This window comes from Budorcas taxicolor, chromosome 12 (genome assembly GCF_023091745.1).
Source record: "Budorcas taxicolor isolate Tak-1 chromosome 12, Takin1.1, whole genome shotgun sequence".
NCBI classification, from domain to species: Eukaryota; Metazoa; Chordata; class Mammalia; order Artiodactyla; family Bovidae; genus Budorcas; species Budorcas taxicolor.
In genome coordinates this window covers 71,038,352-71,066,338 of record NC_068921.1, presented here as the reverse complement: position 1 = coordinate 71,066,338, position 27,987 = coordinate 71,038,352, and the positions used below count along the sequence as shown (strand labels likewise).

The window sequence follows — 27,987 nt, the reverse complement described above, 5'->3', positions numbered from 1 at the left end:
TATTAACTGGAGCTCTAAGTTAACGCTTTCTCAGAGAGAGGTGGTGGGGGACAGCCCCCTGTAATGTCAGAAGTGTAAGTGAAATCATAAAGCAGTAAGGTAGGCAGACTCTGGTTTTGAGGGTAGATGCTTGAGAATCTCCAGGTGGACCCCTGAGGCTCGATCCCGCCTTTGCGTATACTGAGCCTCCTTCCTCATGACCTTTGCCACGGGCGGGATTCCTCATGCTGGCTCCCGGCACCAAGGGACTCAAGAGTCTTCAACACCACAGTTCAAAAGCATCAGTTCTTTGGCGCTCAGCTTTCTTTATGGTCTAAATCTCACTCACATCCATACATGACTGTTGGAAAAACCATAGCTTTGACTAAACAGACCTTTGTAGGCAAAGTAATGTTTCTGCTGTCTAATATGCTGTCTAGGTTGGTCATAACTTTTCTTCCAAGGAGAAAGCGTCTTTTAATTTCATGAGAGCAGTCACCATTTTTCATCAGTGTCTTGTAGTTTTATGAGTACAGGACTTTTGCCTCCTTAAGTAGGTTTATTTCTAGGTATTTTATCCTTTTTTGCTGCAATGGTAAATGGGGTTGTTTCCTTAATTTCACTCTCTGATTATTTTCATTGTTCATACATAGAAATGCAACCAATTTCTGTATATTAATTTGTATCTTGCAGTTTTACCAAATTCCGTGATGAGCTCTTAGTTTCCTGATGGCATCTTTAGGATTTTTTTTATGTATAGTATCATGTCAATGGCGAACACTGACAGTATTACTTATCCTTTTGCAATTTACATTCCTTTTATTTCTTTCTCTACTCTGATTTCTGTGGCTAGGACTTCCAAAATTATGTTGAACAAAAGTGGCAAGAGTGAGCATCCTTGTCTTGTCCCTGATTTTAGAGGAAATATTTTCAGCTCTTCACCATTGAGTATGATGTTATTTGCAGGTTCGTCATAAATGATCTTTCTATGTTCAGGTATATTCCCTCTATGCCCACTTTCTGGACAGTTTTATCATAAATGGATGCTGAATTTTATCAAAAGTTTTTCTGCATCCATTGAGAGGATTTTTATTCTTCAATTTGTTGATGTGGTATATAACACTGATTGATTCACAGATGTTGAAAAATCCTTGAAAAGTTTATCCTCTGAGATAAATTCTACTTGATCATGGTGTATGATCCTTTTCACATATTACTGGATCCTTTTCATGTATTATTGGATTCAATTTGCTAATATTTTGGTGAAGATTTTTGCATTTAAATTAGTTAGTGATACTGGTCTAAAATGTTCTTTTTTATTATATATTTGTCTGATTTTGGTATCAGGGTGATGGTGGCCTCATAGAATGATGTTGGCAGTATTCCTTCTGTTACAATTTTTTTTTTTTTTTTTTTGGAATTGTTTCAGAAGGATAGGTATTAACTCTTCTCTAAATGTTTGACAGAATTCACCTGTGAAGTCATCTAGTCCTGAATTTTTGTTTGTTGGAAGTTTTAAAATCATAGTTTCAATGTCAGTACTTGAAGCTAGCCTGTTTATATTTTCTATTTCTTCTTGGTTCAATCTTGGAAGGTTGTACCTTTCTAAGAATTTGCCCAGGCAAGAACACTGGAGTCAGTTGCCATTTCCTTCTCCAATGCATGAAAGGGAAAAGAGAAAGTGAAGTCTCTCAGTCGTGTCTGACTCTTAGCAACCCCACGAACTGCAGACTAGGGATCAAACTTGAGTCCCCTACATTGGCAGGTGGATTCTTACCCACTGCACCACCAGGGAAGTCCATCTAGATATTTTTTATTTCCACTCTGATTTCTTCAATGATCCCTTGGTTGTTTGATATCACATTGTTAGGCCTCCATGTGTTTGTGTTTTACACCTTTGTTTTCTTGTACTTGATTTCTAATATCGTAGTGTTGTGGTCAGAATAGATGTTTGATTTCAGTTCTCTTAAGTTTACTAGAGAATGCTTTGTAGTCCAGCATGTAATTAATCCTGGAGAATGTTCCATGTGCACTAAAGAAGAATGTGTATTTTGCTGCTTTTGGATAGAATGTTCTATATATACCAGTTAAGTCCATCTAATCTAATGTGTCATTTAAGGCCTGTATTACCTTATTGATTTTTTGTCAAATGTTCTGCCTATTGATAAAAATAGGCTATTAAAGTCACCCATTACTATTTCATTACTATGTCTCCGTTTATGACTATCAGTATTTGCCTTATATATATAGAGGTGTTCCTATGTTGGGTGTATGTATATCTACAGTTGTTATATTTTCTACTTGGATTAATCCCTTGATCTATGTAGTGTCCTTCTTTATCTCTTGTAATAGTCTTTATTTTAAAGTCTATTTTGTCTGATATGAGTATTGTTATTCCAGCTTTCCTTTGATTTCATTTGGCATGGAATATCTTTTCCCAGAACTTCACTTTCACCCTGTATGTGTTCATAAATCTGAAGTGGGTTTCTTGTAGACAGCATATATACAGGTCTTGTTTTTCTATCTATTTAGTCAGTCTACATCTTTTGGCTGGAGCATTTAATCTCTTTAAGGTAATTATCAACGTGTATGTCCTTATTGCCATTTTATTAATTGCTTTGGATTAGTTTCATAGGTGTTTTTTTTTTTTTTCTTTTTCTTCCTGGTGAGAGGAACAGGTTCCTGCTTACTGGTGAGTGGAGCTTGCCTGGTCTCTCTGACGGACAGGACCATGTCAAGTGATACATTTGGAGGCGACTTTATGCTCAGGAAGACTTTAAGTTGCCTGTCTGTTGATGAGTAGGGTTGTGTTCCTGCCCTGTTGGTCATTTAGCCTGAGGCATCCCAGCACTTGCAAGGAGCTAGGTCTTGGTAAGAAAATGGTGACCTCCAGGAGGGCTCACACCAATGAGTACTCACCGGAACTACTGGCGCCAGTGTCTTTTTATTGGAAATAAGTCAGCCACCTCTGCCTCTGCAGGAGACCCTTCAATACCAGCAGGCATTTCTGACCAAGACTCTTCAGAGCTTACTGCTTTTCCTTGGGTCTTGGTGTCCATGAGACCTTGTGTGTATGCTCCAAGAGTGGAGTTTCCATCTCCCCCAGTCCTGTGGAATTCCTGTGATCAAACCCTACGGGTCTTCAAACACAGATACTCTGGGGGCTCCTCCTCCCATTGCCAAATCCCCAGACTGGAGAGCCTAACATGAGGTGCAGAACTTTTGCTCCTGTAGGAGATCTTCTGTGCTTTAATTATTTTTCAGTTTGTAGGTTGCATACCCACTGGATATGGAATTTTATTTTATTGTGATTGCACACCTCCTACTGTCTCTTTGTGGCCTCTTCTTTGTCTTTGGATGTAGAGTATATTTTTGGTGGGTTCCAACTTTTTTTTTTTTTTTTTGATGACTGTACAGCAGTTAGTTGTGATTTTGATGTTTTCGTAAGAAGAGGTCATAGTTCCTGTTTTGTCTGTGTGATTGAGAACACTAGATATATACTCTCCAAGAAAATTTCAAGTATAAAAATTGGTCAAATGAGACTTTTCTTAAAGCAAATAGTCTAATGCAAACAGATACCCAGAATCAAGTTTATAAAGAGTTCTTCAGTGCTTGACACTGATATATGATATATACATCATTTGTAAAGACACCTGAAATCCTGACTCCTTTTACATTGATTCACACCAGGGTAAAATTCATGGTATGAAGAACTCTTCTCTTACCTGATCACTTCTCTAATTATTTCCACTGGAGAAGGGAATGGAAAACCACTTCAGTATTTTTGCCTTGAGAACCCTGAATAGTGTGTAAAGGCAACAAGATAGGACACTGAAAGATGAATTCCCCAGATTGGTAGGTGCCCAATATGCTATGGGAGATCAGTGGAGAAATAACTCCAGAAAGAAGAAAGAGATGGAGCCAAAGTAAAAACATCACCCAGTTGTGGATGTGACTGGTGACAAAAGCAAAGTCCGATGCTGTAAGGAGCAACATTGCATAGACACCTGGAATGTTAAGTCCATGAATCAAGGCAAACTGGAAGTGGTCAAACAGGAGATGGCAAGAGTGAACACTGACATTTTAAGAACTAAAATGGACCAGAATGGATGAATTTAACTCAGATGACCATTATTTCTACTACTATGAGCAAGAATCCCTTAGAAGAAATGAAATAGCCATCATAGTCAACAAAAGAATCCTAAATGCAGTACTTGAATGCAATCTCAAAAATGACAGAATGATCTCTGTTCATTTCCAAGGCAAATCATTCAATATCACAGTAATCCTAGTCTATGCCCCAACTAGTAATGATGAAGAAGTTGAAGTTGAATGGTTCTATGAAGATCTACAAGACCTTCTAGAACTAACACCTAATAAAGTAGGAACTTAAGAAATACCTGGAGCAACAGGTGAATTTGGCCTTGGAGTACAGAATAAAGCAGGGCAAAGGATAATAGAATTTTGTGAAGAGAACGCACTAGTCATAGCAAATATTCACTTTCAATAACAAAGGAGAAGACTCTATACATGGACATCACCAGATGGTCAATACTGAAATCAGATTGATTATATTCTTTGCAGCCAAAGATGGAGAAGTTCTATACAGTCAACAAAAACAAGACCAGGAGCTGACTGTGGTTCAGATCATGAACTCCTTATTGCCAACTTCAGATTTCAACTGAAGAAAGTAGGGGAAACCACTAGACCATTCAGGTATGACCTGAATCTAACCCCTTATGATTATACAGTGGAAGTGACAAATAGATTAAAGGGATTAGATCTGATAGGCAGAGTGCCTGAAAAACCCTGAATGGAGGTTCATGACCTTGTCCAGGAGGTGGTGATCAAGACTACCTCCAAGAAAAATAAATGCAAAAAAGCAAATGGTTGTCTGAGGAGGCCTTACAAAAAGCTGTGAAAAGAAGAGAAGTGAAAGGAAAAGGAAAAAAAGGAACAGAATCCATTTGAATGCAAAGTTCCAAAGAATAGCAAGGAGAGATAAGAAAGCCTTCCTCAGTGATCAATGCAAGGAAATAGAGCAAAACAATAGAATAGGAAAGATTAGAGCTCTTTTCAAGAAAATTAGAGGTACCAAGGGAACGTTTCATGCAAAGATGGACACAATAAAGGACAGAAACAGTATGGACCTAACAGAATCAGATGATATTAAGTAGAGGTGACAAGAATACACAGAAGAACTATACAAAAGAGATCTTCAAGATAATCACACTGGTGTGCTCACTCACCTAGAGCCAGACATCCTGGAATACAAAGTCAAGTAGGTCTTAGGATACATCACTATGAATAAAACTAGTGGAGGTGATGGAATCCTAGATGAGCTATTTCAAATCCTAAAAGATGATGCTGTTAAAGTGAAGCACTCAATATGTCAGCAAATTTGGAAAACTCAGCATTGGCCACAGGACTGGAAAAGGTCAGTTTTCATTCTAATCCCAAAGAAAGACAAAGCCAAAGAATGCTCAAACTACTGAAAAATTTCATTCATCTCACACGCTAGCAAAATAATGCTCAAAATTCTCCAAGCCAGGTTCAATAATACGTGAACCATGAACTTCCAGATGTTCAAGGTGGATTTAGAAAAGGGAGAGGAACCAGAGATCAAATTGCCAAAATCCACTGGATCATTGAAAATGCAAGAGAGTTTTCAAAAAATATCTCCTTCTGCTTTATTGACTATGGCATAGCCTTTGACTGTGTGGATCACAACATGTTGTGGAAATTTCTTAAAAAGATGGGAATACCAGACCACCTAACCTGGCTTCTGAGAAATCTGTATGCAGGTCAAGAAGGAAAAGTTAGAACTGGACATGGAACAGCAGACTGGTTCCAAATTAGGAAAGGATTATGTCAAAGCTGTATATTGTCACCCTGCTTATTTAACTTCTATACAGAGTACATCATGAGAAGTGCTGGACTGGATGAAGCACAAGCTGGAATCAAGATTGCTGGGAGAAATATCAATAACCCCTGACATGCAGATGACACCACACTTATGTCAGAAAGCAAAGAAGAACTAAAGAACCTCTTGAAGAAAGTGAAAGAGGAGAGTGAAAATGTTTAAAACTTAAACATTTTAATACTCAACATTCAGAAAACTAAGATCATGGCATCTGCTTCCATCACTTCATGCATGGCAAGTAGATGGGGAAACAATGGAAATAGTGAGAGACTTTATTTTGGGGGCCTCCAAAATTACTGCAGATGGTGACTGTAGCCATGAAATTAAAAGACACTTGCTCCTTGGAAGAAAAGTTATGACCAACCTAGACAGCATATTAAAAACAGAGACATTACTTTGCCAACAAAGGTCCATCTCGTCAAAGCTATGGTTTTTCCAGTAGTCATGTATGGATGTGAGAGCTGGACTATAAAGAAAGCTGAACACCAAAGAATTGATATTTTTGAACTGTGATGTTGGAGAAGACTCTTGAGAGTCCCTTGGACTGCAAGGAGATCCAAGCAGTCCATCCTAAAGGACTGAATATTCATTGGAAGGACTGATGTTGAAGCTGAAACTCCAACACCTTAGCCACCTAATGCGAACAGCTGACACATTGGAAAAGACCCTGATGCTGGGAAAGATTGAAGGTGGGAAGAGAAGGGGACAACAGAGGATTAGATGGCTGAATGGCATCACTGACTTAATGGACATGACTTTGAATAAACTCTGGAACGTAGTAATGGACAGGGAGGCCTGGCATGCTGTTGTCATGGGGTTGCAAAATTCGGACATGACTGAGTGACTGAACTGAACTGAAGGCCAGGGTAAATTAGTATTTAGAATAATTTCATGGCATTTATCAATACGAAAATCATGGTACACATCAAGTCAAGTCTCATTAAAAGTGATATAATGCATACTAAATAATAAAAGAAATAGTGTATTTAAAAATAACTTGAAAAACAACAAATTCTCTCCAGAATTATTGAAACAATGTAAAGTTTTGAGTTTTATTTCAAATACCATATAATTTTCTTTAATAAATTGAAAATAACTATATCTATAGAATATAGTTTGTATTTGACATGAATTTCATTTATACATTTCTTTAGTTAACACAATTACATTGAATATAATTAGATTGGTCTCTTTTTTAGCAAGAACTCTACTACTTTCTGTTGACCAGTCATGATGCAATGGTATTAAGTGAATAATAGTTACATAATAGACTGCAAGGAGATCCAACCAGTCCATTCTGAAGGAGATTGGCCCTGGGATTTCTTTGGAAGGAATGATGCTAAAGCTGAAGCTCCAGTACTTTGGCCACCTCATGTGAAGAGTTGACTCATTGGAAAAGACTCTGATGCTGGGAGGGATTGGGGGCAGGAGGAGAAGGGGACGACAGAGGATGAGATGGCTGGATGGCATCACGGACTCGATGGGCGTGAGTCTGAGTGAACTCCTGGAGTTGGTGATGGACAGGGAGGCCTGGCGTGCTTCCATTCATGAGGTCGCAAAGAGTCAGACACGGCTGAGCGACTGAACTGAACTGAACTGAAATGAATCAAAATAGTAAACGTATTTATCAGTTTTCACAATCAGTGAAGTGAAGCAAAGTGAAAGTCACTCAGTTGTGTCCAATTCTTTGCAATCCCAGGGACTCTAGCCTGCCAGGCTCCTCTGTCCTTGGGATTCTCCAGTCAAGAATATTGGAGTGGGTTGCCATGCCCTTCTCCAGGGAATCTTCCTAACCCAGAGATCGAACCCAGGTCTCTCGCATTGCAGCTTTCTTTACTTTCTGAGTCACTAGGAAAGTCCTTCACAATCAATGCTGCTGCTGTTGCCACGGCTAAATCACTTTAGTTGCGTGACCCCATAGACAGCAGCCCAGCAGGCTCCTCTGTCCCTGGGATTCTTCAGGCAAGAATACCAGAGTGGGTTGCCATTTCCCTCTCCAATGCATGCATGCATGCTAAATTGCTTCAGTCGTGTCCAACCCTGTGTGACCCTATGGACAGCAGCCCACCAGGCTCCTCCATCTATAGGATTCTCTAGGCAAGAATACTGGAGTGGGTTGCCACTTCCTTCTCCATCACAATCAATAGCCAAACAAAAAATAAAAGATAATTAAAACTCATAATGGAAACATAATTAACCTACCAATATAAAATATCTAAACACATTTGGTGGGTTAAGTAGAGTGACGTGGTAAGAAGAAGTGCATAAACACACATGTTCTCATCATCTATCCAATCAGTCTATGTCTTTAGGTTGGTGCACTTAATCATTTTACAGTTAAGGTAATTGTCGATATGTATGAGCCTATTACCATTTTCTTAATTGTTTTGAGTTTATTTTTTTGGTAGTTTTTTTTCTTCCCTTGTTTCTTGCCTAGAGAAATTCTTTTAGTATTTGTTGTAAAACTAGTTTGGTGGTGCTGAATTCTCATTAACTTCTGCTTGTCTGGAAAGCTTTTGTTCTCTCCATCAAATCTAAAAGAGAATCGTGCTGGGTAGAGTACTCTTGGTGGTAGACTCTTCCCTTTCATCACTTTAAATATATCATGTCATTCCCTTTTGGCTTGTAGGGAAAACCAAATATCAGCTGTTGAGAAATCAGCTGATTTCCTTATGGGAGTTCCCCTGTACATTATTTGTTGTTATTGTTTTTTTCCCCCCTTTTTTTAATTTTATATCTCTGTGTTTAATTTTTTGTCATTTTAATTAATTACTATGTGTCTCCGTGTGTTCCTCCTTGGTTTCTTTTTTTTTTTTTTTCATTTTTTGAAAGTTGAGCTTTATTATTTTTTTTTAATTATGACCAATATTTATTATATTAAAGGTGCCAAAAACACATATCTAATTTTTTTTTCTTACATGTGTTCCCAAACGTGAACCCCCCTCGCACCTCCCTCCCCATAACATCTCAGTGGGTCATCCCCATGCACCAACCCCAAGCATGCTGTATCCTGCGTCAGACATAGACTGGCGATTCAATTCTTACATGATAGTATACATGATAGAATGCCATTCTCCCAAATCATCCCACCCTCTCCCTCTCCCTCTGAGTCCAAAAGTCCGTTATACACAGCTGTGTCTTTTTTCCTGTCTTGCATACAGGGTCGTCATTGCCATCTTTCTAAATTCCATATATATGTGTTAGTATACTGTATTGGTGTTTTTCTTTCTGGCTTACTTCACTCTGTATAATCGGCTCCAGTTTCATACATCTCATCAGAACTGATTCAAATGAATTCTTTTTAATGGCTGAGTAATACTCCATTGTGTATATGGACCACAGCTTTCTTATCCATTCATCTGCTGATGGACATCTAGGTTGTTTCCATGTCCTGGCTATTATAAACAGTGCTGCGATGAACATTGGGGTACATGTGTCTCTTTCAATTCTGGTTTCCTCGGTGTGTATGCCCAGCAGTGGGATTGCTGGGTCATAAGGTAGTTCTATTTGCAATTTTTTAAGGAATCTCCACACTGTTCTCCATAGTGGCTGTACTAGTTTGCATTCCCACCAACAGTGTAGGAGGGTTCCCTTTTCTCCACACCCTCTCCAGCATTTATTGCTTGCAGATTTTTGGATCGCAGCCATTCTGACTGGTGTGAAGTGGTACCTCATTGTGGTTTTGATTTGCATTTCTCTGATAATGAGTGATGTTGAGCATCTTTTCATGTGTTTGTTAGCCATCTGTATGTCTTCTTTGGAGAAATGTCTATTTAGTTCTTTGGCCCATTTTTTGATTGGGTCATTTATTTTTCTGGAATTGAGCTGCATAAGTTGCTTGTATATTTTTGAGATTAGTTGTTTGTCAGTTGCTTCATTTGCTATTATTTTCTCCCATTCAGAAGGCTGTCTTTTCACCTTGCTTATATTTTCCTTTGTTGTGCAGAAGCTTTTAATTATAATTAGATCCCATTTGTTTATTTTTGCTTTTATTTCCAGAATTCTGGGAGGTGGATCATAGAGGATCCTGCTGTGATTTATGTCTGAGAGTGTTTTGCCTATGTTCTCCTCTAGGAGTTTTATAGTTTCTGGTCTTACATTTAGATCTTTAATCCATTTTGAGTTTATTTTTGTGTGCGGGGAGCTCATCAATGAATATAGTAAAGTTTCAGGATATAAAATCAACACACAGAAATCCCTTGCATTCCTATACACTAATAATGAGAAAGTAGAAAAAGAAATTAAGGAAACAATTCCATTCACCATTGCAACGAAAAGAATAAAATACTTAGGAATATATCTACCCAAAGAAACTAAAGACCTATATATAGAAAACTATAAAACACTGATGAAAGAAATCAAAGAGGACACTAATAGATGGAGAAATATACCATGTTCATGGATTGGAAGAATCAATATAGTGAAAATGAGTATACTACCCAAAGCAATTTACAAATTCAATGCAATCCCTATCAAGCTACCAGCCATATTTTTCACAGAACTAGAACAAATAATTTCAAGATTTGTATGGAAATACAAAAAAACTCGAATTGCCAAAGCAATCTTGAGAAAGAAGAATGGAACTGGAGGAATCAACTTGCCTGACTTCAGGCTCTACTACAAAGCCACAGTCATCAAAACAGTATGGTACTGGCACAAAGACAGACATATAGATCAATGGAACAAAATAGAAAGCCCAGAGATAAATCCACACACATATGGACACCTTATCTTTGACAAAGGAGGCAAGAGTATACAATGGAGTAAAGACAATCTCTTTAACAAGTGGTGCTGGGAAAACTGGTCAACCACTTGTAAAAGAATGAAACTAGATCACTTTCTAACACCTCCTTGGGTTTATACTGCCTGGGAATCTCTGCATTTCCTGGACTTGGTTGGCTGTTTACTTTCCCATGTTTGGGAAGTTTTCAGCTATTATTTCTTCAAATGTTTTCTCATGTCCTTTCTCTCTCTCTCTTCTTCTGGTACCCCTACACTGCAAATGTTGGCATGTTTAATGTTGTCCCAGAGGTCTCTTTGGCTGTCTTCTTTTTTTCTTTCTATATTCTATTCTATGGCAGTGATTTCCACCATTCTGTCCTCCAGGTCACTTATTCATTCTTCTGCCTCAGTTATTCTACTATTGATTCCTTCTACTGCATTGTTCATCTCTGTATATTCTTTAGTTCTTCTAGGTCTTTGGTAAACATTTCTTGCATCTTCTCAATCTTTGCCTCCATTCTTTTTCTGAGAGCCTGGATCATTTCCACTCTGTGAATTCTTTTTCTGGAAAGCTGCCTATCTCCAGTTGATTTGGTTGTTTTTCTGGGGTTTTATCTTGTCCCTTCATCTGGGACAAAACCCTCAGTTTTTTTCATCCTGGTTAACTTTATGTGATGCGATTTTGGTTCTAGCCACTATGGATTTGTGGTTCTTCTTGCTTCTTCCATCTACCTTCTGATGGATGAGGCTAAAGCCGTGTATAAGCTTCCTGATGGGAGGGACGGTGATGGGAAAAACTGGCTCTTTCTCTGGTGGGTAGGGTCATGCTCAGTAAAATTTTATGCCAATTATCTGCCAATGGGTGGGGTTGCACTCTCTCCCTGTTAGTTGTTTAGCTTGAGGAGACCCAGCCCTGGGATCTACAGGCTGTATGGTAGAACTAATAGAAACCTCCAAGAGAACTTATGCCAAGGGACCCCTCCCAGGACTGCTGCTGCCAGTGCCCCCATCCCCATGGTGAGCCACTGCCAACCCACACCTCCACAGGAGACCTTTCAACACTAGCAGATTTGTTCGATTCAGTCTCCTTTGGGGTCACTGCTCCTTTCCTCAGGGTCTTGACATATACAAGATTTTGTGTGTGCCCTCCAAGAGTGGAGTCTGTTTCCTCCAGTCCTGTAGAAGTCCTATAATCAAACTCCATTAGCCTTCAAAATCAGATTCCTTAGAGATTCCCAATCCCTTTGCTAGATCCAAGGCTGGGAAGCCTGACATGAAGTTCAGATCCTTCACAACAGTGGGAGAACTTCTTTGGTATTATTGTTCTCCAGATTGTGGGTTGCCCACCCAGCAAGTCTGAGATTTGATTTTTATCATGTTTGCAGTCCCCTTACCATCTCATTGAGGCTTCTTCTTTGTCTTTGGATGTGGGATATCTTTTTATGGCAAGTTCCAGTGTCTTCTTGTTGATGGCTGCTTAACAGCTAGCTAGGATTTTGGAATTCTCACAGGAGGAGATAAGCACATGTCCTTCTACTCCAACATCTTGTACCAGAAGTCTCAGATGTGTCTTTTATAATTATAAGCATTTCCTTTCTCAAAGATATTCCTTGTTTCTAGATTCAATTTTATAGATCTAATCATTGAAGTTCACTTTTTAAAAATACAAGCTTGATATAAAGGAAGTGTTTAATGAACAACAACAAAATTTCCATAAACACCACTAGGAGATTTAGGCATGAAAGCACTGAAAGTTAATTTGATACTTTTGATAATTTTAATCAGATTTCATTATAAATTTAATGGATATTTGGTGCAGTATATGCACCATATGCAGTATATGGTGAAAAATTAACAAAGACAGCCCTGACCTGACCTCAATAGAAAACTTTTTTTATTTGTTGGTAAAATTTGTTTAAACAACAGCAACAAAATTGACTTGATACAAATATCAAGCTTTTCCAGTAAGGTATAAATGATTCCAGTTGCAAAATTTATAATTTACAGATTTGTTGTTTGGTTTTTCAGTCATTTCTGACTCTTTGTGACTCCATGGAGTCCACCAGGCTCCTCTGTCCATGGGGATTCTCCAGGCAAAAATACTGGAGTGGGTTGCCATTTCCTCCTCCAGGGGATCTTTCCCACTCTGGGATTGAACCTGCATCTTTTGCATTGAGGCAGATTCTCTACCATCTGAGCCACCAGGGAAGCCCCAAACTTTCCCCAAATGTTTCTGATGCTTCAGGGAAGGTACACACTGTGGTGCCGAGTGACAATTACCTTGCGGTAGATCATATGGCACACGGCTACTTCAGCCTCATCCCCACGCGCTGAATGTGAAAGAAGTACAAGTGGTGCAGAACGGCCCACACGAGCATGCAGGTGCTCAGCCCTGTTGCATAGGTGTAGGCTTCATGCAAAGCGGCAGAATCGGCAAGATGGTAGTTTTCAACATAACTAATAATCCTCCTCAAAAGTATGGGTTGAACTACTCTGGTGCCTTCCTAAAAGAAAAAAAAAAAAAAGCTTAATTAGAAATGTACGCTGTACCAACTTTTCTAAACACAAGCTTCACTTTTATTATTATCATCATGTTAAAAATGTATTTTGAAAAAATGCTACATGCGTAGCTACTATAAAAGAAGATATGCAGATCCACTATCTTCTATAAGACAAGAGACAGTAGTTTTAACCTTAAAGTAAATTTTACATTCAAAGCCAGTACATTGTGCTTAGTATACTGTGGATGCTTAATAAATATTATAATCTGTGCTTTAGAACACATGTGGCAAAATACCGAGAGTCTTGACCGAAGTGGTCTAAGATAAATAAGCAAAAGGTAGCAAAAAAAAAAAAAAAAAAAAAAAGTAAGAAATTTGCTTACATGTGAATTACCCCTGCTAGCAGCTCTCCCTGTGTTATGTACTCTCAAAGTCTCAGCCCAACAGAAACTCAATATGGTTTATGTATGGCAAGACATGTGCTTTGTCATCATCTTCTGTTTTAAGAGCCTTCATGGGGACTTCCCTAGTGGTCTAGTAATTAAGAATCTGCCTTCCAATACAGAGGACATAGGTTGAATCCCTAGTTGGGGAACTAAGATCCCACATGCTGTGGTATAACTAAGCCCACACACCAGAAAACCTGTATGCCACAGCTACTAAACCAGCATGATCTGGAGCCCACATGGCACAACCAGAGAAGCCCTCATGCCACAGTGAAGAGCCTGCTCACTGTAACAAAGACCCAGAGCAGCCAAACAATTTTAAAAAGCCTTTATGAACTGAGATACTGGCACAAACATATCCACCATTTTCCACTTGGAACTCCACATGTCGGTAGATCAAGAGAATAGAGCCCAGCATCTGTTGGAGCATCAAAGGAAATCAGGCTTGGGAGGTTCCTATTCTCTCCACTCCACAGTGCACTGCCTCAATATGTATCTACCCACTAGAATCTAGGGTGTTCTTTGAAACAAAAAATTAAATGTGGCAGAAGCCAGGCTAAAAAATTATGTCATCCATGGTTCTTCATCTGCTATACACTGCAGGTGCTGATTTGAAAGAAATATTACCAACTACCTATTCTTCAAGGAAATTATTAAAATCCTAAACTAGTGACTTGGAGGGGCATTGGACCTTACCTGGTAAGACTTAGGAAAAATAATTTTCTTTCCCAAAACTAAAGACAAAGGAACAGCAGCATTTGCCCACCATACCAAACAGCCACTCTAGCCTGCAACCTACTTCCTCCCTCTAGTCACCTGAAGGTCCCCTTCTTCCTCATCAAGGAAAAGCAAACACTCAACACAGATCCAAGTTACCAAAAGTAAACACCTCAGTCCGCAATAGCATTTCCTCCCTAGACTTCTCAAAAGACAAAATATCAAATATGGAAATCTCTCAGAAGCACGACTTTGAAACAAGCTTTTCCTTTTAATCAATCACTCCTTATCAATATAGTCAAGGTAAACAACTGACAGGTTTGCTTTTGATAGCTCTCTTCTGTCTGCCCAAAGTTGAAGAACCCACTTGCAAGAGGACAGGAAGGAGAATACAAAACACCAAACAGGAAACAAAACTAACATGCATTTTCTGCTCAACCAACTAGTGCCCGATCAGGGCATTTACAGAAAGCTGTCCCTGTCCTTCAGATAAGCATATCATCAAAACCCAACACTCCTATTGCTCTCACACATGCACACACACATTCACAGGTTGCACCTCACCTTCCATGAGATCACAGCATCTTTCATCTACTATAGAGAAGGGACATTGTTTAGCTGAAGAATTATGAGTAGATTATCAGATCAGAGTAAGATGATAAGTTCTCAAGAACACAAGGGTTCACTGTTACATTTCCATCAGTCTCTACCATTTATCTCAAGGGGCATTAAGAGCTTATGGAAGAGCACTTATACAGTAGATCATAAAACAGACTATTTTGAGTTTTCTGAGATGGAAATGTGGAGGCCCACACAGAGAAGCAAGAACATCAAACTGTACACATGGGCACTCCCAGCCCAGGCATGGCCAAGGGTAGTCCCGTTCTGCAGCCACAGAGTGGAGGCTCTCCACCATAGGTCCAGCACTAACACCTGTCATCCCAACCTTTCCTGAAATATATGATCGTCTCTGGGAATTACTGTTACCTATTACTCAACTCTCCTAACATTGGTGTAATTTTAAGAAAAAGAAGACATTATATGTAATATCATCCACAAAGGATAACACTGATAGATGCAACAAGTTTAGCAAAAACAGAGAGAGAGAGAGCAAAATAAAGGTCAATGCCATCTGAGCATCTGAATTTTTCTGCTGAGAGCAAATTGCCTGATTAAGGTGAAATGACAGTTCAAGGCCAAGATCTTCCACTCATCTGTCCACTCTTTTTTGTCCTTGATAGTAGTTATTTTTATTTGGGACTGAAGTTTTAAAAAGATAATAAAGGTTTTTGAACATGAATTGGAACTTTTATTTGTAATACTTTGCTCATAGAATCATTTGTTATTCTTAGGCATTACTTTGCCTCCAACAGGGAGTAGTTATAATAATTCAGAAAAGTGGTAAAAAGCATAAGTAATTTCCATTCTAGCATAAGTTGAAACTACTGAAATAAAATTGATTTTATACTCCTTAAGAAAAATAAGTAAAGAGAAAATTTCCAGTAATTTCTCTCAACAAAATAGAAAACAAAATAGTCAATAACACAAAATTGTTTAAGCAAAACCCCAAAGTACACACAGAGAATAAGAATACATATACTAAAAATGATTCTTTTAGGCTTCCAGAACACATAAGGCAGAAGTGATTGCATTCATTAAAGGTAGACTGATATATACATCCTCACTGCATAGAAGGAAAGGTTAGATATGAAGATTCATTTAACAGGCCAGCTGGCAGCAGCATTTATAACCTGAAACTGTCTCCATTTCTGGCATTTGGTAGCAACTAGTTAAGGTATACTAGGCAAAAGGCTTTATAGTTGCCAGAAGATTAACTCCTGCATATGCTCAATGCTCTGTTCAAGTATGAACTCCAAATGGAACACTGGTGTGACTCCCAAGAGAAGGTACAATTTCTGATGACTCTGCACTTCTTGGAAAGGCTCCCAAGAAGTGAGGGCCAGCTGATGCTCACCCTGGGGACATAGATGGCAGCCATCCCTGTAAGCTACTCACACTGTGTGTAAATTGGTGCTGGTGCATGCCACTGTGAAATTCTCTCATCTGTCCACTGTTGATCCTAACCTTCAACTAGTAAGAAAGAGAACAATTTACAAAACATTCATTATCAATCATGAAATTAACCAAATTAAAACTTTCTGGATAGCAGGAATAAGGCCAAAAATTGCTCCCATAAACTTTTTATCTTTCACATCAATCTAAGATCCCATGAATATCCTTTCCATAACCAACTGAGGATATACTTATTTATTTCACAAAAAATCTTCACAAATGTGAAATTATAAAGGATTTTTTAAAGAGCCCAATTTAATACTGCAACACCCATCATTAACATCTTAAAGTCTCTCTCCACAATTTCTTGGTGGAGTCTGTGGTGTTCAGACTTCTGGAAGCACCTGATGTTGGACTCCTCCTCTAGCTTCTTAAGGGAACGTCTTACACATTTAGATGCTAGAATTGCCAAAGTGGTTACAGTTCCTCCTCCAGGTTTCCACATGTACTTGATATATTTCTTACCCAACTTCCTCATTTCTCATTCATGAGGGAAAAAAACAGAAAACAGAAGCACACTCTAGGACAAATAAAAAATGCTTGAGGGAACCATAAAGCAGAAAACAGTGAGCTTCTGGGAAAACGAGTGACAAACAACTAGGGAAAAAGGTGACAAAGGTAGAGTTGAGAAAGATCCAGAGCTAAGGAGAAAAAGGAGTAAATCTAGGGAGATAAGAACCATCAGGACTCAAGATATAACTTCGCTCCTCTTGTACATAGTGGTCTTCATCCTGATTGTACCTTAGCATCATCTGGGAAATTGAGAATACCCCCTACCCGTCCTAGGGCTTCATAAACACTATAGTTCAGGGAAGCCAAAGAGTTTATATCAAAAAAAACTTCTCTTTATGGAAATATTTCAGCAAATAAATGAAGAAGGTAAGAATTTTGTTGTTGTTTTTCAGTCTAACCGTGTATGGCTCTTTGTGACCCCACGGACTGCAGTATGCCAGGCTCCTCTACCCTTCACTATCTCCAGGGATTTGATCAAATTCATGTTCACTGAGTTGGTGATGCTATCTATCTCATTCTCTGCCACTCCCTTCTCCTTTTGCCTTCAATCTTTCCCAGCATCAGGGTCTTTTCAAATGAGTCATCTCTTCGCATCAGGTGGCCAAAGTATTGGAGTTTCAGCTTCAGCATCAGTCCTTCCAATGAATATTCAGGACTGATTTTCTTTAGGATTGACTGGTTTGATCACCTTGTAGTCCAAAGGACTCTCAGGAGTCTTCTCCAACACCACAGTTCAAAAGCATCAATTCTTTGGCACTCAGCCTTCTTTATGGCCCAACTCATATCTGTACATAACTGCTGGAAAAACCATAGTTTTGACTATATGGGCCTTTGTTAGCAAGGTGATGTCTAGATATGCTGTCTAGGTTTTTCATAGCTTTCCTTCCAAGGAGAAGCATCTTAATTTCATGGCTGCAGTCCCATTCACAGTGATTTTGGAGCTCCCCAAAACAAAATCTATCACTGCTTCCACTGTTTCCCCTTCTATTTGCCATGAAGTGATGGGACCAGATGCCATGATCTTAGTCTTTTTAATGTTGAGTTTCAAGCCAGTGTTTTCACTCACCTCTTTCACCTTTATCAAGACGTTCTTTAGTTCCTCTTTGTTTTCTACCATTAGAGTGGTATCACCTGCATATCTGAGGTTATTGATATTTTTCCCAGCAATCTTAATTCCAGCTTGTGAGTCATCCAGCCTGGCATGTCAGGTTTCTTAGGAGACAGGTAAGGCAGTCTGGTATTCCCATCTCTTTATGAATTTTCCACAGTTTGTTGTAATCCACACAGTCAAAGGTTTTAGCATAGTCAATTAAACAGAAGTGGATATTTCGTTTTTTATTTTTTAATTTTTTTAATTCTCTTGTTTTTTCCTATGATCCAATGGATATTAACTTGATCTCTGGTTCCTCTGCCTTTCCTAAATGCAGCTTGTACATCTGGAAGTTCTCGGTTCATGTACTCCTGAAGCCTAGCTTGAAGGATTCTGAGCATTACTTTCCTAGCATGTGAAATGAGTGTGATTGTATGGTAGTTGAAACATTCTTTGGTATTGCCCATCTTTGGGATTGGAATGAAAACTGACCTTTTCCAGTCCTGTGGCCACTACTGAGTTTTCCAATTTCACTGACATTGAATGCAGCATTTTAACAGCATCATCTTTTAGGATTTTAAATAGATCAGCTGGACTTCCATCACCTGCACTAGCTTTGTTTATAGTAATGCTTCCTAAGTCCCACTTGACTTCACACTCCAGAACGTCTGGTTCTAGGTAACTGACCATACCTCATGGTTATCTGGGTTATTAAGGCCTTTCTTAAATAGTTTTTCTGTGTATTCTTTTCACCTCTTCTTAATATCTTCTGCTTCTGCTAGGTTCTTACCAATTCTGTCCTTTAATGTGCACATCCTTGCATGAAATGTTCCATTGATGTCTGTAATTTTCTTGAATAGATCTCTAGTCTTTACCATTCTATTGTTTTCCTCTATTTCTTTGCATTATTCATTGAAGAAGGCCTTCTAATCTCACCCTGCTATTCTCTGGAACTCTGAATTTAGTTGGGTATATCTTTTCCTTTCTCCCTTGCCTTCTGCTTCTCTTCTTTCCTCAGGTATTTGTAAAACCTAATCAGATAACCACTTTTCCTTCTTGTATATCTTTTTCTTTGGGATGGTGTTAGTCCCTGCCTCCTGTACAACTTTACAAACCTCCAACCATAGTTCTTCGGGCACTCTGTCTATCGGATCTAATCCCTCAAATCCATTCATCACGTCCACTGTATCATCACAAGGGATTTGATTTAGGTCATAACTGAATGTCTTAGTAGTTTTCCCTACTTATTTTCAAATTAAGCCTTAATTTTGCAATAAAAAGCTCCTGATGTGAGCCAGTCAGCTCCAGGTCTTACTTTTGCTGACTGTATAGTTTCTCCATCTTTGGCTGCAAAGAATATAATCAATCTGATTTCAGTATTAACCATCTGGTGATGTCCATGTATACAGTTATTTCTTATGTTGCTGGACGTAGGTGTTTCCTATGACCAGTGTGTTCTCCTGGCAAAACTCTATTATCCTTTGCCCTGCTTTATATTGTACTCCAAGGCCAAACTTGCCTGTTACTCCAGGTATCTCTTGACTTCCTACTTTTGCATTCCAATCCCCTATGACAAAAAAATACATCTTTTTTGGTGTTAGTTCTAGAAGGTCTTGTAGGTCTTCACAGAACTGGTCAACCTCAGCTTCCTCAGCATCAGTGGTTCTGGCACAGAGTTGGATTACTGAGTTATTAAATGGTTTGCCTTGGAAATGAACTGAGATTATTCTGTTGTTTTGGAGATTGCATTCAAATACTGCACTTTAGACTCTTTTGTTGACTGTAAGAGCTACTCCACTTCTTTTAACGGGTTCTTGCCCACAGTAGTAGGTACAATGGTCATCTGAATTAAATTCACCCATCCCCACCCATTGTAGTTCACTGATTCCTCAGATATCAATGGTCAATCTTGCCATCTCCTGCTTGACCACATCCAAATTACCTTGATTCTTGGACCAGCATTCCAGGTTCCTATGCAGTATTGTTCTTTATAGCATTGGACTTTACTTTCACCATCAGACACATCCACAACTGAGCATGGAAAAGAACTTGAGAAAAGTGATGTGTAAAAGCCAAATATTCTAGACAGTAATTAAAGGTTTCACTTCTAAGCAGATTGATAAAAAGTTTAACCATTGTGGATGGAATATTTTAGAAATGAATCAGCTACTTCCCTGACTTCTAAAAGAAAATGAATTGAATGGGGTGGGGTAACAAGTGAAATAGGTGAGAGAGCTTAAAGGAATAAGCTTCCAGTTACAAAATAAATGTCACAGGAATATAATGTACAACATGGGGAATATACTCAACAATATTGGAAAAACTTTGTATGGTGAGAGATGATAACCAGACTTATGGTAATCATTTTGCAGTGTACAAAAATATTGAATACTATGTTGTACACCTGAAATTAACATAACATTGTAAGTCAATCCTACTTCAATTTTTAAAAATTATTTTAATGTTCCAATAAAAACTTATATATGCTTAAAAAAGAAAAAGTGGATTGGAAAGCATTCCACTCAATTATAACTCAAGGTCATCACTGTAGATATGGCTAATATCTAATGGCAAATGCTACACTCTTAAGAACCAGCAGGGTGCACACAGCAGGTCTGCCCTGTAGGTCCCCATCTGCTTGGCTCGGTGTTCCATCTTCCTCTCCCTTGCTGTGTGTGATCCTCTAACTGAGAAAGTTCAGTTCAGTTCAGTCGCTCAGTTGTGTCCAACTCTTTGCGACCACATGAATCGCAGCATGCCAGGCCTCTCTGTCCATCACCAACTCCCGGAGTTCACTCAGACTCACGTCCATCGAGTCAGTGATGCCATCCAGCCATCTCGTCCTCGGTCGTCCCCTTCTCCTCCTGCCCCCAATCCCTCCCAGCATCAGAGTCTTTTCCAATGAGTCAACTCTTCACATGAGGTTGCCAAAGTACTGGAGTTTCAGCTTCAGCATCATTGACTCCAAAGAAATCCTAGGGTTGATCTCCTTCAGAATGGACTGGTTGGATCTCCTTGCAGTCCAAGGGACTCTCAAGAGCCTTCGCAAACACCATAGTCCAAAAGCATCACTTCTTTGGCATTCAGCTTTCTTCACAGTCCAACTCTCACATCCATACATGACCACAGGAAAAACCATAGCCTTGACTAGACAGACCTTTGTTTGCAAAGTAATGTCTCTACTTTTGAATATGCTATCTAGGTTGGTCATAACTTTTCTTCCAAGGAGTAAGTGTCTTTTAATTTCATGGCTGCAGTCACCATCTGCAGTGATTTTGAAGCCCCCAAAAGTAAAGTCTGACACTGCTTCCACTGTTTCCCCATCTATTTCCCATGAAGTGATGGGACTAGATGCCATGATCTTCGTTTTCTGAGTGTTGAGTTTTAAGCAACTTTTTCACTCTCCACTTTCAATTTCATCATGAGGCTTTTTAGTTCCTCTTCACTTTCTGCCATAAGGATTGTGTCATCTGCATATCTGAGGTTATGGATATTTCTCCTGGCAATCTGATTCCAGCTTGTGATTCTTCCAGCTCAGAGTTTCTCATGATGTACTCTGCATATTAATTAAATAAGCAGGGTGACAATATACAGCCTTGATGTGCTCCTTTTCCTATTTGGAACCAGTCTGTTGTTCCATGTCCAGTTCTAACTGTTGTTTCCTGACCTGCATATAGGTGTCTCAAGAGGCACCTTCAGATGGTCTGGTATTCCCATCTCTTTCAGAATTTTCCACAGTTTATTGTGATCCACACAGTCAAAGGCTTTGGCGTAGTCAATAAAGCAGAAATAGATGTTTTTCTGGAACTCTCTTGCTTTTTTGATGATCCAGCGGATGTTGAGAAAAGTAATGTGTAAAAGCCAAATATTCTAGACAGCAATTAAATGTTTCACTTCTAAGCAGATTGTTAAAAATTTAGCAGTTGGTTGCTTTTGGCCCACAGTATCTTTTCTACCAGTAGCCACTCCTCAGCCTCCTGGGTTGAGCACAAGTGAGGGACACAAAAGAAGAGTTGAAAAATAAATGCCAAGCCCAGTGCAGCTCTTGGGGAACCAGCCCTAAGTCAAGGCACAAAGCCCACTGTGGGAATCAGAGGACTCTGTTTACTTCCTGCTCACCATCTGAGCTCCAAAGTGAATATTTGCATAAACATATGCCTTCCTACAGCCTCCACCCGGACCAGAGACCACCAATAAAAGTCATCTCAGACAAAGGCCAAGTGACTGGACAAGGACAGGCCCATTTCCAAGATTCCTTGGAATAGGACATCACCCCCCGCCAGTCCTCCCTGCTCAGGGGAAGGGACTAGGTGAACCCACTCTGGCTCTCTGAGGTCACCCCACTTACACAACAGCAGGTAGAGACCTCACCTCTCAGAGAGAAGCACTGATGATCTGGGAAGGTGGCCTTTGTGTCTCTGGTCCAGGCAGAGGATTCAGGCTCCTCTTCGCTACTCTGAGAGCCCTGGGCAGGTGGAGATCTGTCCTCCCCACCCGTGGTCCCCATGGAGGTGCACACAGGGGCTACACATGCTAGGAACTCGTTGACTGTTCCGTTCTAATTAGAGGTGACCTGCAAGAGCTCCACATTCAATCTCAGCCTGGTACTTGTTTCTTCAAGCATTATGTTTACTCCTCAATTCTCAAAGGACAGAGGTTTTTACACTTTGAAATCCTAACCCAAAAACCTTGCCCTGAACTGGTATCACCCACCTCTTCCCGCTGGTGCTGCCAGTAGTGTCTGTGCTGTGGGTGGTCCCAGCACATGGCTTGGGAATCATGGATGATCCACGAGGTGTTCTGTGCACCAGAAGAATTAAAACAGTGCTGGAGGTCACAAAGGACCTCCAGCTTTAGAGGAGATTTTAGAAAATCCTGGACTGAGTTTAGATCTTCCACTATCTAAAATACAAAACCAGCAAGCAGCATAGATAGAAGATTACAAAACAGAAAGTTGCTTCATACAATCCGTTATATAACTAGTACTGCTACTAGTACTTCTAGTACTACTACTGAGGATCATTCCCCACTTCAGCCAGGTCCTCAATTCCCCACTTCTCTGCTATGACTGCACAAAAACCAACCTTCTGAAAGAGGGGCCAGGCCTCTACCAGTTGCTGCCTTACACAGCCCCCAGGCCTGGCCATCCTAGATCCCCAGCAGGAAGTACTCCTAGAGTTGAACAACTGTGAAATCAACAGTCTCAGTACCACATTGGGGTCTATTCTGAAGAACCTTAAGTTAGGAAGAACTCTCTATGTCTGCTTCTCCCATGAGCTGCCACAACAAAGACCCAGGACTCATATTAGGATGGGATCCACCTGAAGCTTAACGACCACGCCCAAGGTGCTGACAGCCCAGGACAGCAAGAAAAACCAACAGCTTAGTTCAAACCCAGCCACATGGGCCACACTTTGATACCCAGCTGCCTTCAGCTTCTTCAGCATCTGGTTCCAAAGAGAAACTATAGAACCAGGGACAGCAGAGAAAGACGTGCTCTAGGATATGATCCAACACTAAACCTGGAGACCACTCATCCAACCAGGTACCTGGCAAGAGCCATAGGCACACAACAGGGCCCTACGATTTCTGGATAAGCAGAATTCAAGAAAGTTCTTTTGTGTGAGGTCAGGAAGTCACACACACATAGGCCACACCAGCTTGCCACTTGTGTATTTCAAATGGAGATTTATTGTGACTATAGAGAAATGGTCATTGGGACAGCTGCACACTGTAGGTCAAAGAAAGGCTAGGACAACCCAAGGGGCTCCTGTTCCTTCTCCCACTTCCTGCTCTTCGGAAGGCACTACAGTATTTCAGTGGTCAGTGCCCTCTCAAAGTGGCGCTCTGCCCCACATACCTGTTCCACCCTCTGGCATAATGGTCAACACACCTTTGTCATTAACGAGAACTCCATCTCCCAGGACCACCCAGTCATCTGAGAACTGACAGATTCTCTGTCTCTGCAGTTGTGTGGGGTGGACTTCACCTGCCCAGCTGCCCACTGCCCACAGTGCCCTTCAGTACAGCACAGCCTTTAAGCAAGAGCCACGCCACCCACCTGTAAACCACCTGGCCCATCACCTCACCCCAACACGATAGACTGATGACAGCTCACACCTTCTCCACCTAAAACACCCCTTTCACAGCAACTGCATCTTCCATCCCTCCTGCCCTCACACACTCACAGACTGCCCGTGTCCCTAAGGCAGCACTAAGGGACCAAAGAGAGCACGAGCCCCCCAGGGGCATCTGCAGCAGACCCCCAGCAGGCTCAGCCAGAACAGGGGGCTGACAGCACTGTGTCCCCAGGTAGATTGTCCTCTGGGGAGTCTTGACCCAGGAACTTCAGGGTCATGGAGGTCACTGACCTCACAACTTTCTACCTTTAGTTTGGTCTGCACATCCCCTCCTATACCTTCTGCCAATACCAGGCTATCAAGACTCCCCCTTCAAGCAGTAAACCATCCCCACAGCCAGGACAGAAACCAGCATGGAGGGTGCATGGAGTCTCCACAATTTGTGGTGAAGCTGGAGCTCCTCCTCATGGTGGGCTCTGATCTGGGTGACCTGGCCCATGGGGAGGGGGCAGACCAGGAAAGGGTATGCTCTTGGGAGCTCTGACAGCTCCTGCCCAGATTCAGGGATCCAGGTTCTGTTCCACAGCAAGGGGAGAGGAGATGATCCCTTCTTAGGAAAGTATTTATCAGATGTGCCCTGGGCAAGTTAACAATTATTTGCTGAGCACCTGTAAAATATCTTACATGATTCTGGCTTCAGCTCCAGGTTTACTTTCTCAAAACCACAGGGCACATATTCCTCTAGGTTGTAGGATCTTCTTTTGGTCAAGGATCACTCAGCATTTATACTGAGCATCAAGAACATCCTAATGTGGTATAAAATATCTTTCCTTTCCAGTGCTATCCTTCCATTACACTGTTTTAATAAGTTAAAAGAAAAATAGTATTCTCCAGAGGTCCAGTCCTTTAAGCATTTTTCTAAAGATAAATACAGTCACTCATCCATATCATGATTCCTAGATGAGATTTACCCTCAGACCTTAAGCCACTCTCCTTTCTCCCCACCTTAGCCCCATCCATCTCAGCAGTGACCTGCATATACTGAAAAGCAACACACTGTATGTAAAAGCTTTTACCTCAAGAAATGTTAACATTCCCAAAGCTAAATAGGATTTCCAGTAACACTTTATGATTGCTTTCATTAAAGAGGACTCCTGTGCGTCTTTCTGGGCTCTCTCAACTTGATCCCAGTACCTGTGATGAGAAACAAAGCCCAGTAAAGAACAGTGTCTCTACAACAGGAAAAACAGGGGAAAGAGGACAGAGTGAAAGATAAGCCTTTACTACAGACTGTTCTGTGGTTGCAACATAGATGCTGGCTAACTGCTCACAGGGCTTCTGGAAGCTGAGCAGTGCTGGCTGCAGCACCAGAAACACACATTTTGAGGGAAAAGTCCCAGATTCTGGAAACAAGTTCCTGCTAAGCTGTGCTGGATTCACAGGGTCACGAGTCGCTCAGGAGGGCAGACACCCTCCTCCAGGGATCGAGCTTGGCCTCCAGGCCCGTGGCTGCAGGCTCCCTCCACTTCCACAGATGCACAGGGAACACGGGCTCCCCCAGCCTCCAAAGTAGGCTAAACCCAGGGTCACTCTGAGAGGGATGAGCGCACAGTGTCAGGGGAGGCGGCTCAGAAGAACCCAGAGGAGGGCAAAACCCTTGCACATTTTTAGCCCTACATGGAAATTCTTACTCTCCCTTGCCTCCTCCCAGCTGCCTGTGCTCACCCTTGCAGCTCTTCTCCAAGGCACTGGGAGCGATCTTCCAGAAGCACCAAGTACATGTCATCTTCTTTTAATCTCTGTTTGTGAGCAATTTTAAACAAGGGGTGTAGCCACCTGTTAAAATTTTAAAGGATAGTGACATATATCCAAACTATACATCTCTGTCTAATTAGAATCCTACATTCAAGGGTTTTGTAAAAAAAAAAAAAAAAAAAAGGCTACATTTAAATATACAAAGATGTGGGGGGAAAACTATACATATGCTTGAAGTGAAGAGAAGTGAAGTGAAGTGAAGTGAAGTAAAAGTCATTCAGTCGGGTTCAACTCTTCTCAGTCCCATGGACTATACAGAAATGGGTGCTTACCCAAATCAATGAGAAGTACTTACCCTCCCATTTCCAGGCACATACATTTTGAAAATCTGCAAACAGAAGGTGTTTGAAGAGTTCCTTACCCTGCCTGAAGTTAAGCAGAATTTTTCCTACTTTATTATTATTTACAGTAACTACACCCATATTTCTTCCTCTAGGCCCCTCTTTCTTAAAGGCCACCACATGGCCAAGAGAGGAAGCTACACACACTCTATAAACCACCATCAGAACAAGCATAGGAGCTCCCAATTCCTGGAGATCCCCCAGCTTGTTCCATAAAAGAAAGAAATACCAGAATTTGGGAGAAAGATAAATGGGCTAGGGTCCAGAAACAAAAAATTCTAGTAATCATCCCAGTGTAATTAAAGCTCAAAGGTTCAGTTCCACCTAATTAGTGCTCCCACCTAGTAGACGGAAAACTTTAGTTAAGAGCTTCACCTCTCTGAGCCACTTTTCATCTGTGTGTTTCCTCTCAGCTCAGGGACTCTTCTGTGGTTTCAGGACCAAAGGACTCCTGGGCAAGACCATGCATGGCTTCTCAGAAGGCTAGAGATGCAGATGAGACCCCATAGGCTTCAGAGACCCCATCCCCAAGGTGACTCTCAAAGGTGGAAGCAGAGATATTCACAGTAAGGAAAGGGGCTGGTCAAATACATACTTCAGTCCTGGCTATGTATCCCAGGCAAAAGGAAAATGTGTTCAAGAATAGTGTTCCCATTCATTAAATAAAAAAAAAAAACATTTCATATTTTACCCACGTGAAATTTGCCCCAACTAGGTACCAGGTCATACAGTGAGAGCTGCACAGAGAGAAAGGGAGAGGGAAAGAAATACATGGTCATAGACATGGGGGCAGAGGGGAGCTGGAACACACTGTCACACAGGGCAATTGGGAAAGTAAGTGAAGTTGCTCAGGAGTGTCCAACTCTTTGCAACCCCAATGACTGTAGTCTGGCAGACTCCTCTATTCCTGAACCTTCAGGAGAGGCCGGTAAGTTTAGAGGCGGGGTGTGCAGTGCATTTTCCCACTGGCTCTGGAGGAGCTGCCGGCAGCAAAGCAAGGAGACCCTGTACCTCCGCCACCCGGTCACCGGGTCCCCCTCCACAGCCCTGCTCCCTCCTGGCCCCGCGCCTGACATGCCCCGCATGCCAGGGTGCAGAGGGGAATAGATCAGCATTGGGAGGGTCCACCCTCATTTCCGAAAGGCGCGGCAGCGGAAGGCCTGATGACTGCCACTTATCACAGCCCTGGGCGGGGGGCTCACCAGAAGAACACGCGCGAGCAGAGGTTTGCTTTCTGCAGCGGGTTGGGCTTCACCTTCGGGTACAGTGGGAGCATTGTCCTGGCCCTGGGCGGGCGTGGAGCAGCGCTGCGCTACCTGGCCGCGGTGAGGCTCTCGCTGCACTGGGAGGCGAACTCAGGGATGCTGGAGTCCAGGCTGCCTTCCGGGTCTCCTGGGCGAGCCCTGAGAACCACAGGCTTCTGGAGGTGGAGCACCCACAGCCCACCCGGTCTCCGCCTCCCCCGACTGCAATCTCCCCAGTCGCCTCGGGTCACCGGCTCTGTGCTGCCATTACAGCTCTGGGAAAAGTAGAGCCTTGTGTGGGGCTGCAGGACGAAGAGGCAGTCAGGCCAAAGCTTCCAGGAGCCACGTGCAAGTAGGAGGCAAGTCCACCAGCCCTTTGATGAAGGAGGGTAGAGAACTGCCCAGCAGGAACAAACCAGCTCTGATGATCCCACCTGGCTGCAAACTCCGCTGAAATTTCTGTCTTGAGCCCAGGCAGTTACCCAGAAGGCGAAGAGGGAGGGTTCAGGCTCTGCCCTCCTCTGCTGCTCCAAAGCTCCCCAT

The 27,987-nt window shown here is 41.3% G+C and overlaps 1 protein-coding gene across 1 annotated transcript in view; it reads right to left on the bottom strand.

The window, feature by feature from the left end:
- The window catches only part of LOC128057591 (ATP-binding cassette sub-family C member 4-like), a 128,307-nt gene extending 100,666 nt beyond the window's left edge, over window positions 1–27,641 (bottom strand). Inside the window, 5 exon segments of the mRNA XM_052650040.1 lie at window positions 12,905–12,936; window positions 12,939–13,128; window positions 25,121–25,238; window positions 25,770–25,880; window positions 27,403–27,641. Of these exon segments, the coding sequence (XP_052506000.1) occupies window positions 12,905–12,936; window positions 12,939–13,128; window positions 25,121–25,238; window positions 25,770–25,880; window positions 27,403–27,476 (525 nt within the window). The 5' untranslated portion in view covers window positions 27,477–27,641.
- Window positions 27,642–27,987: the final 346 nt, after the last annotated feature.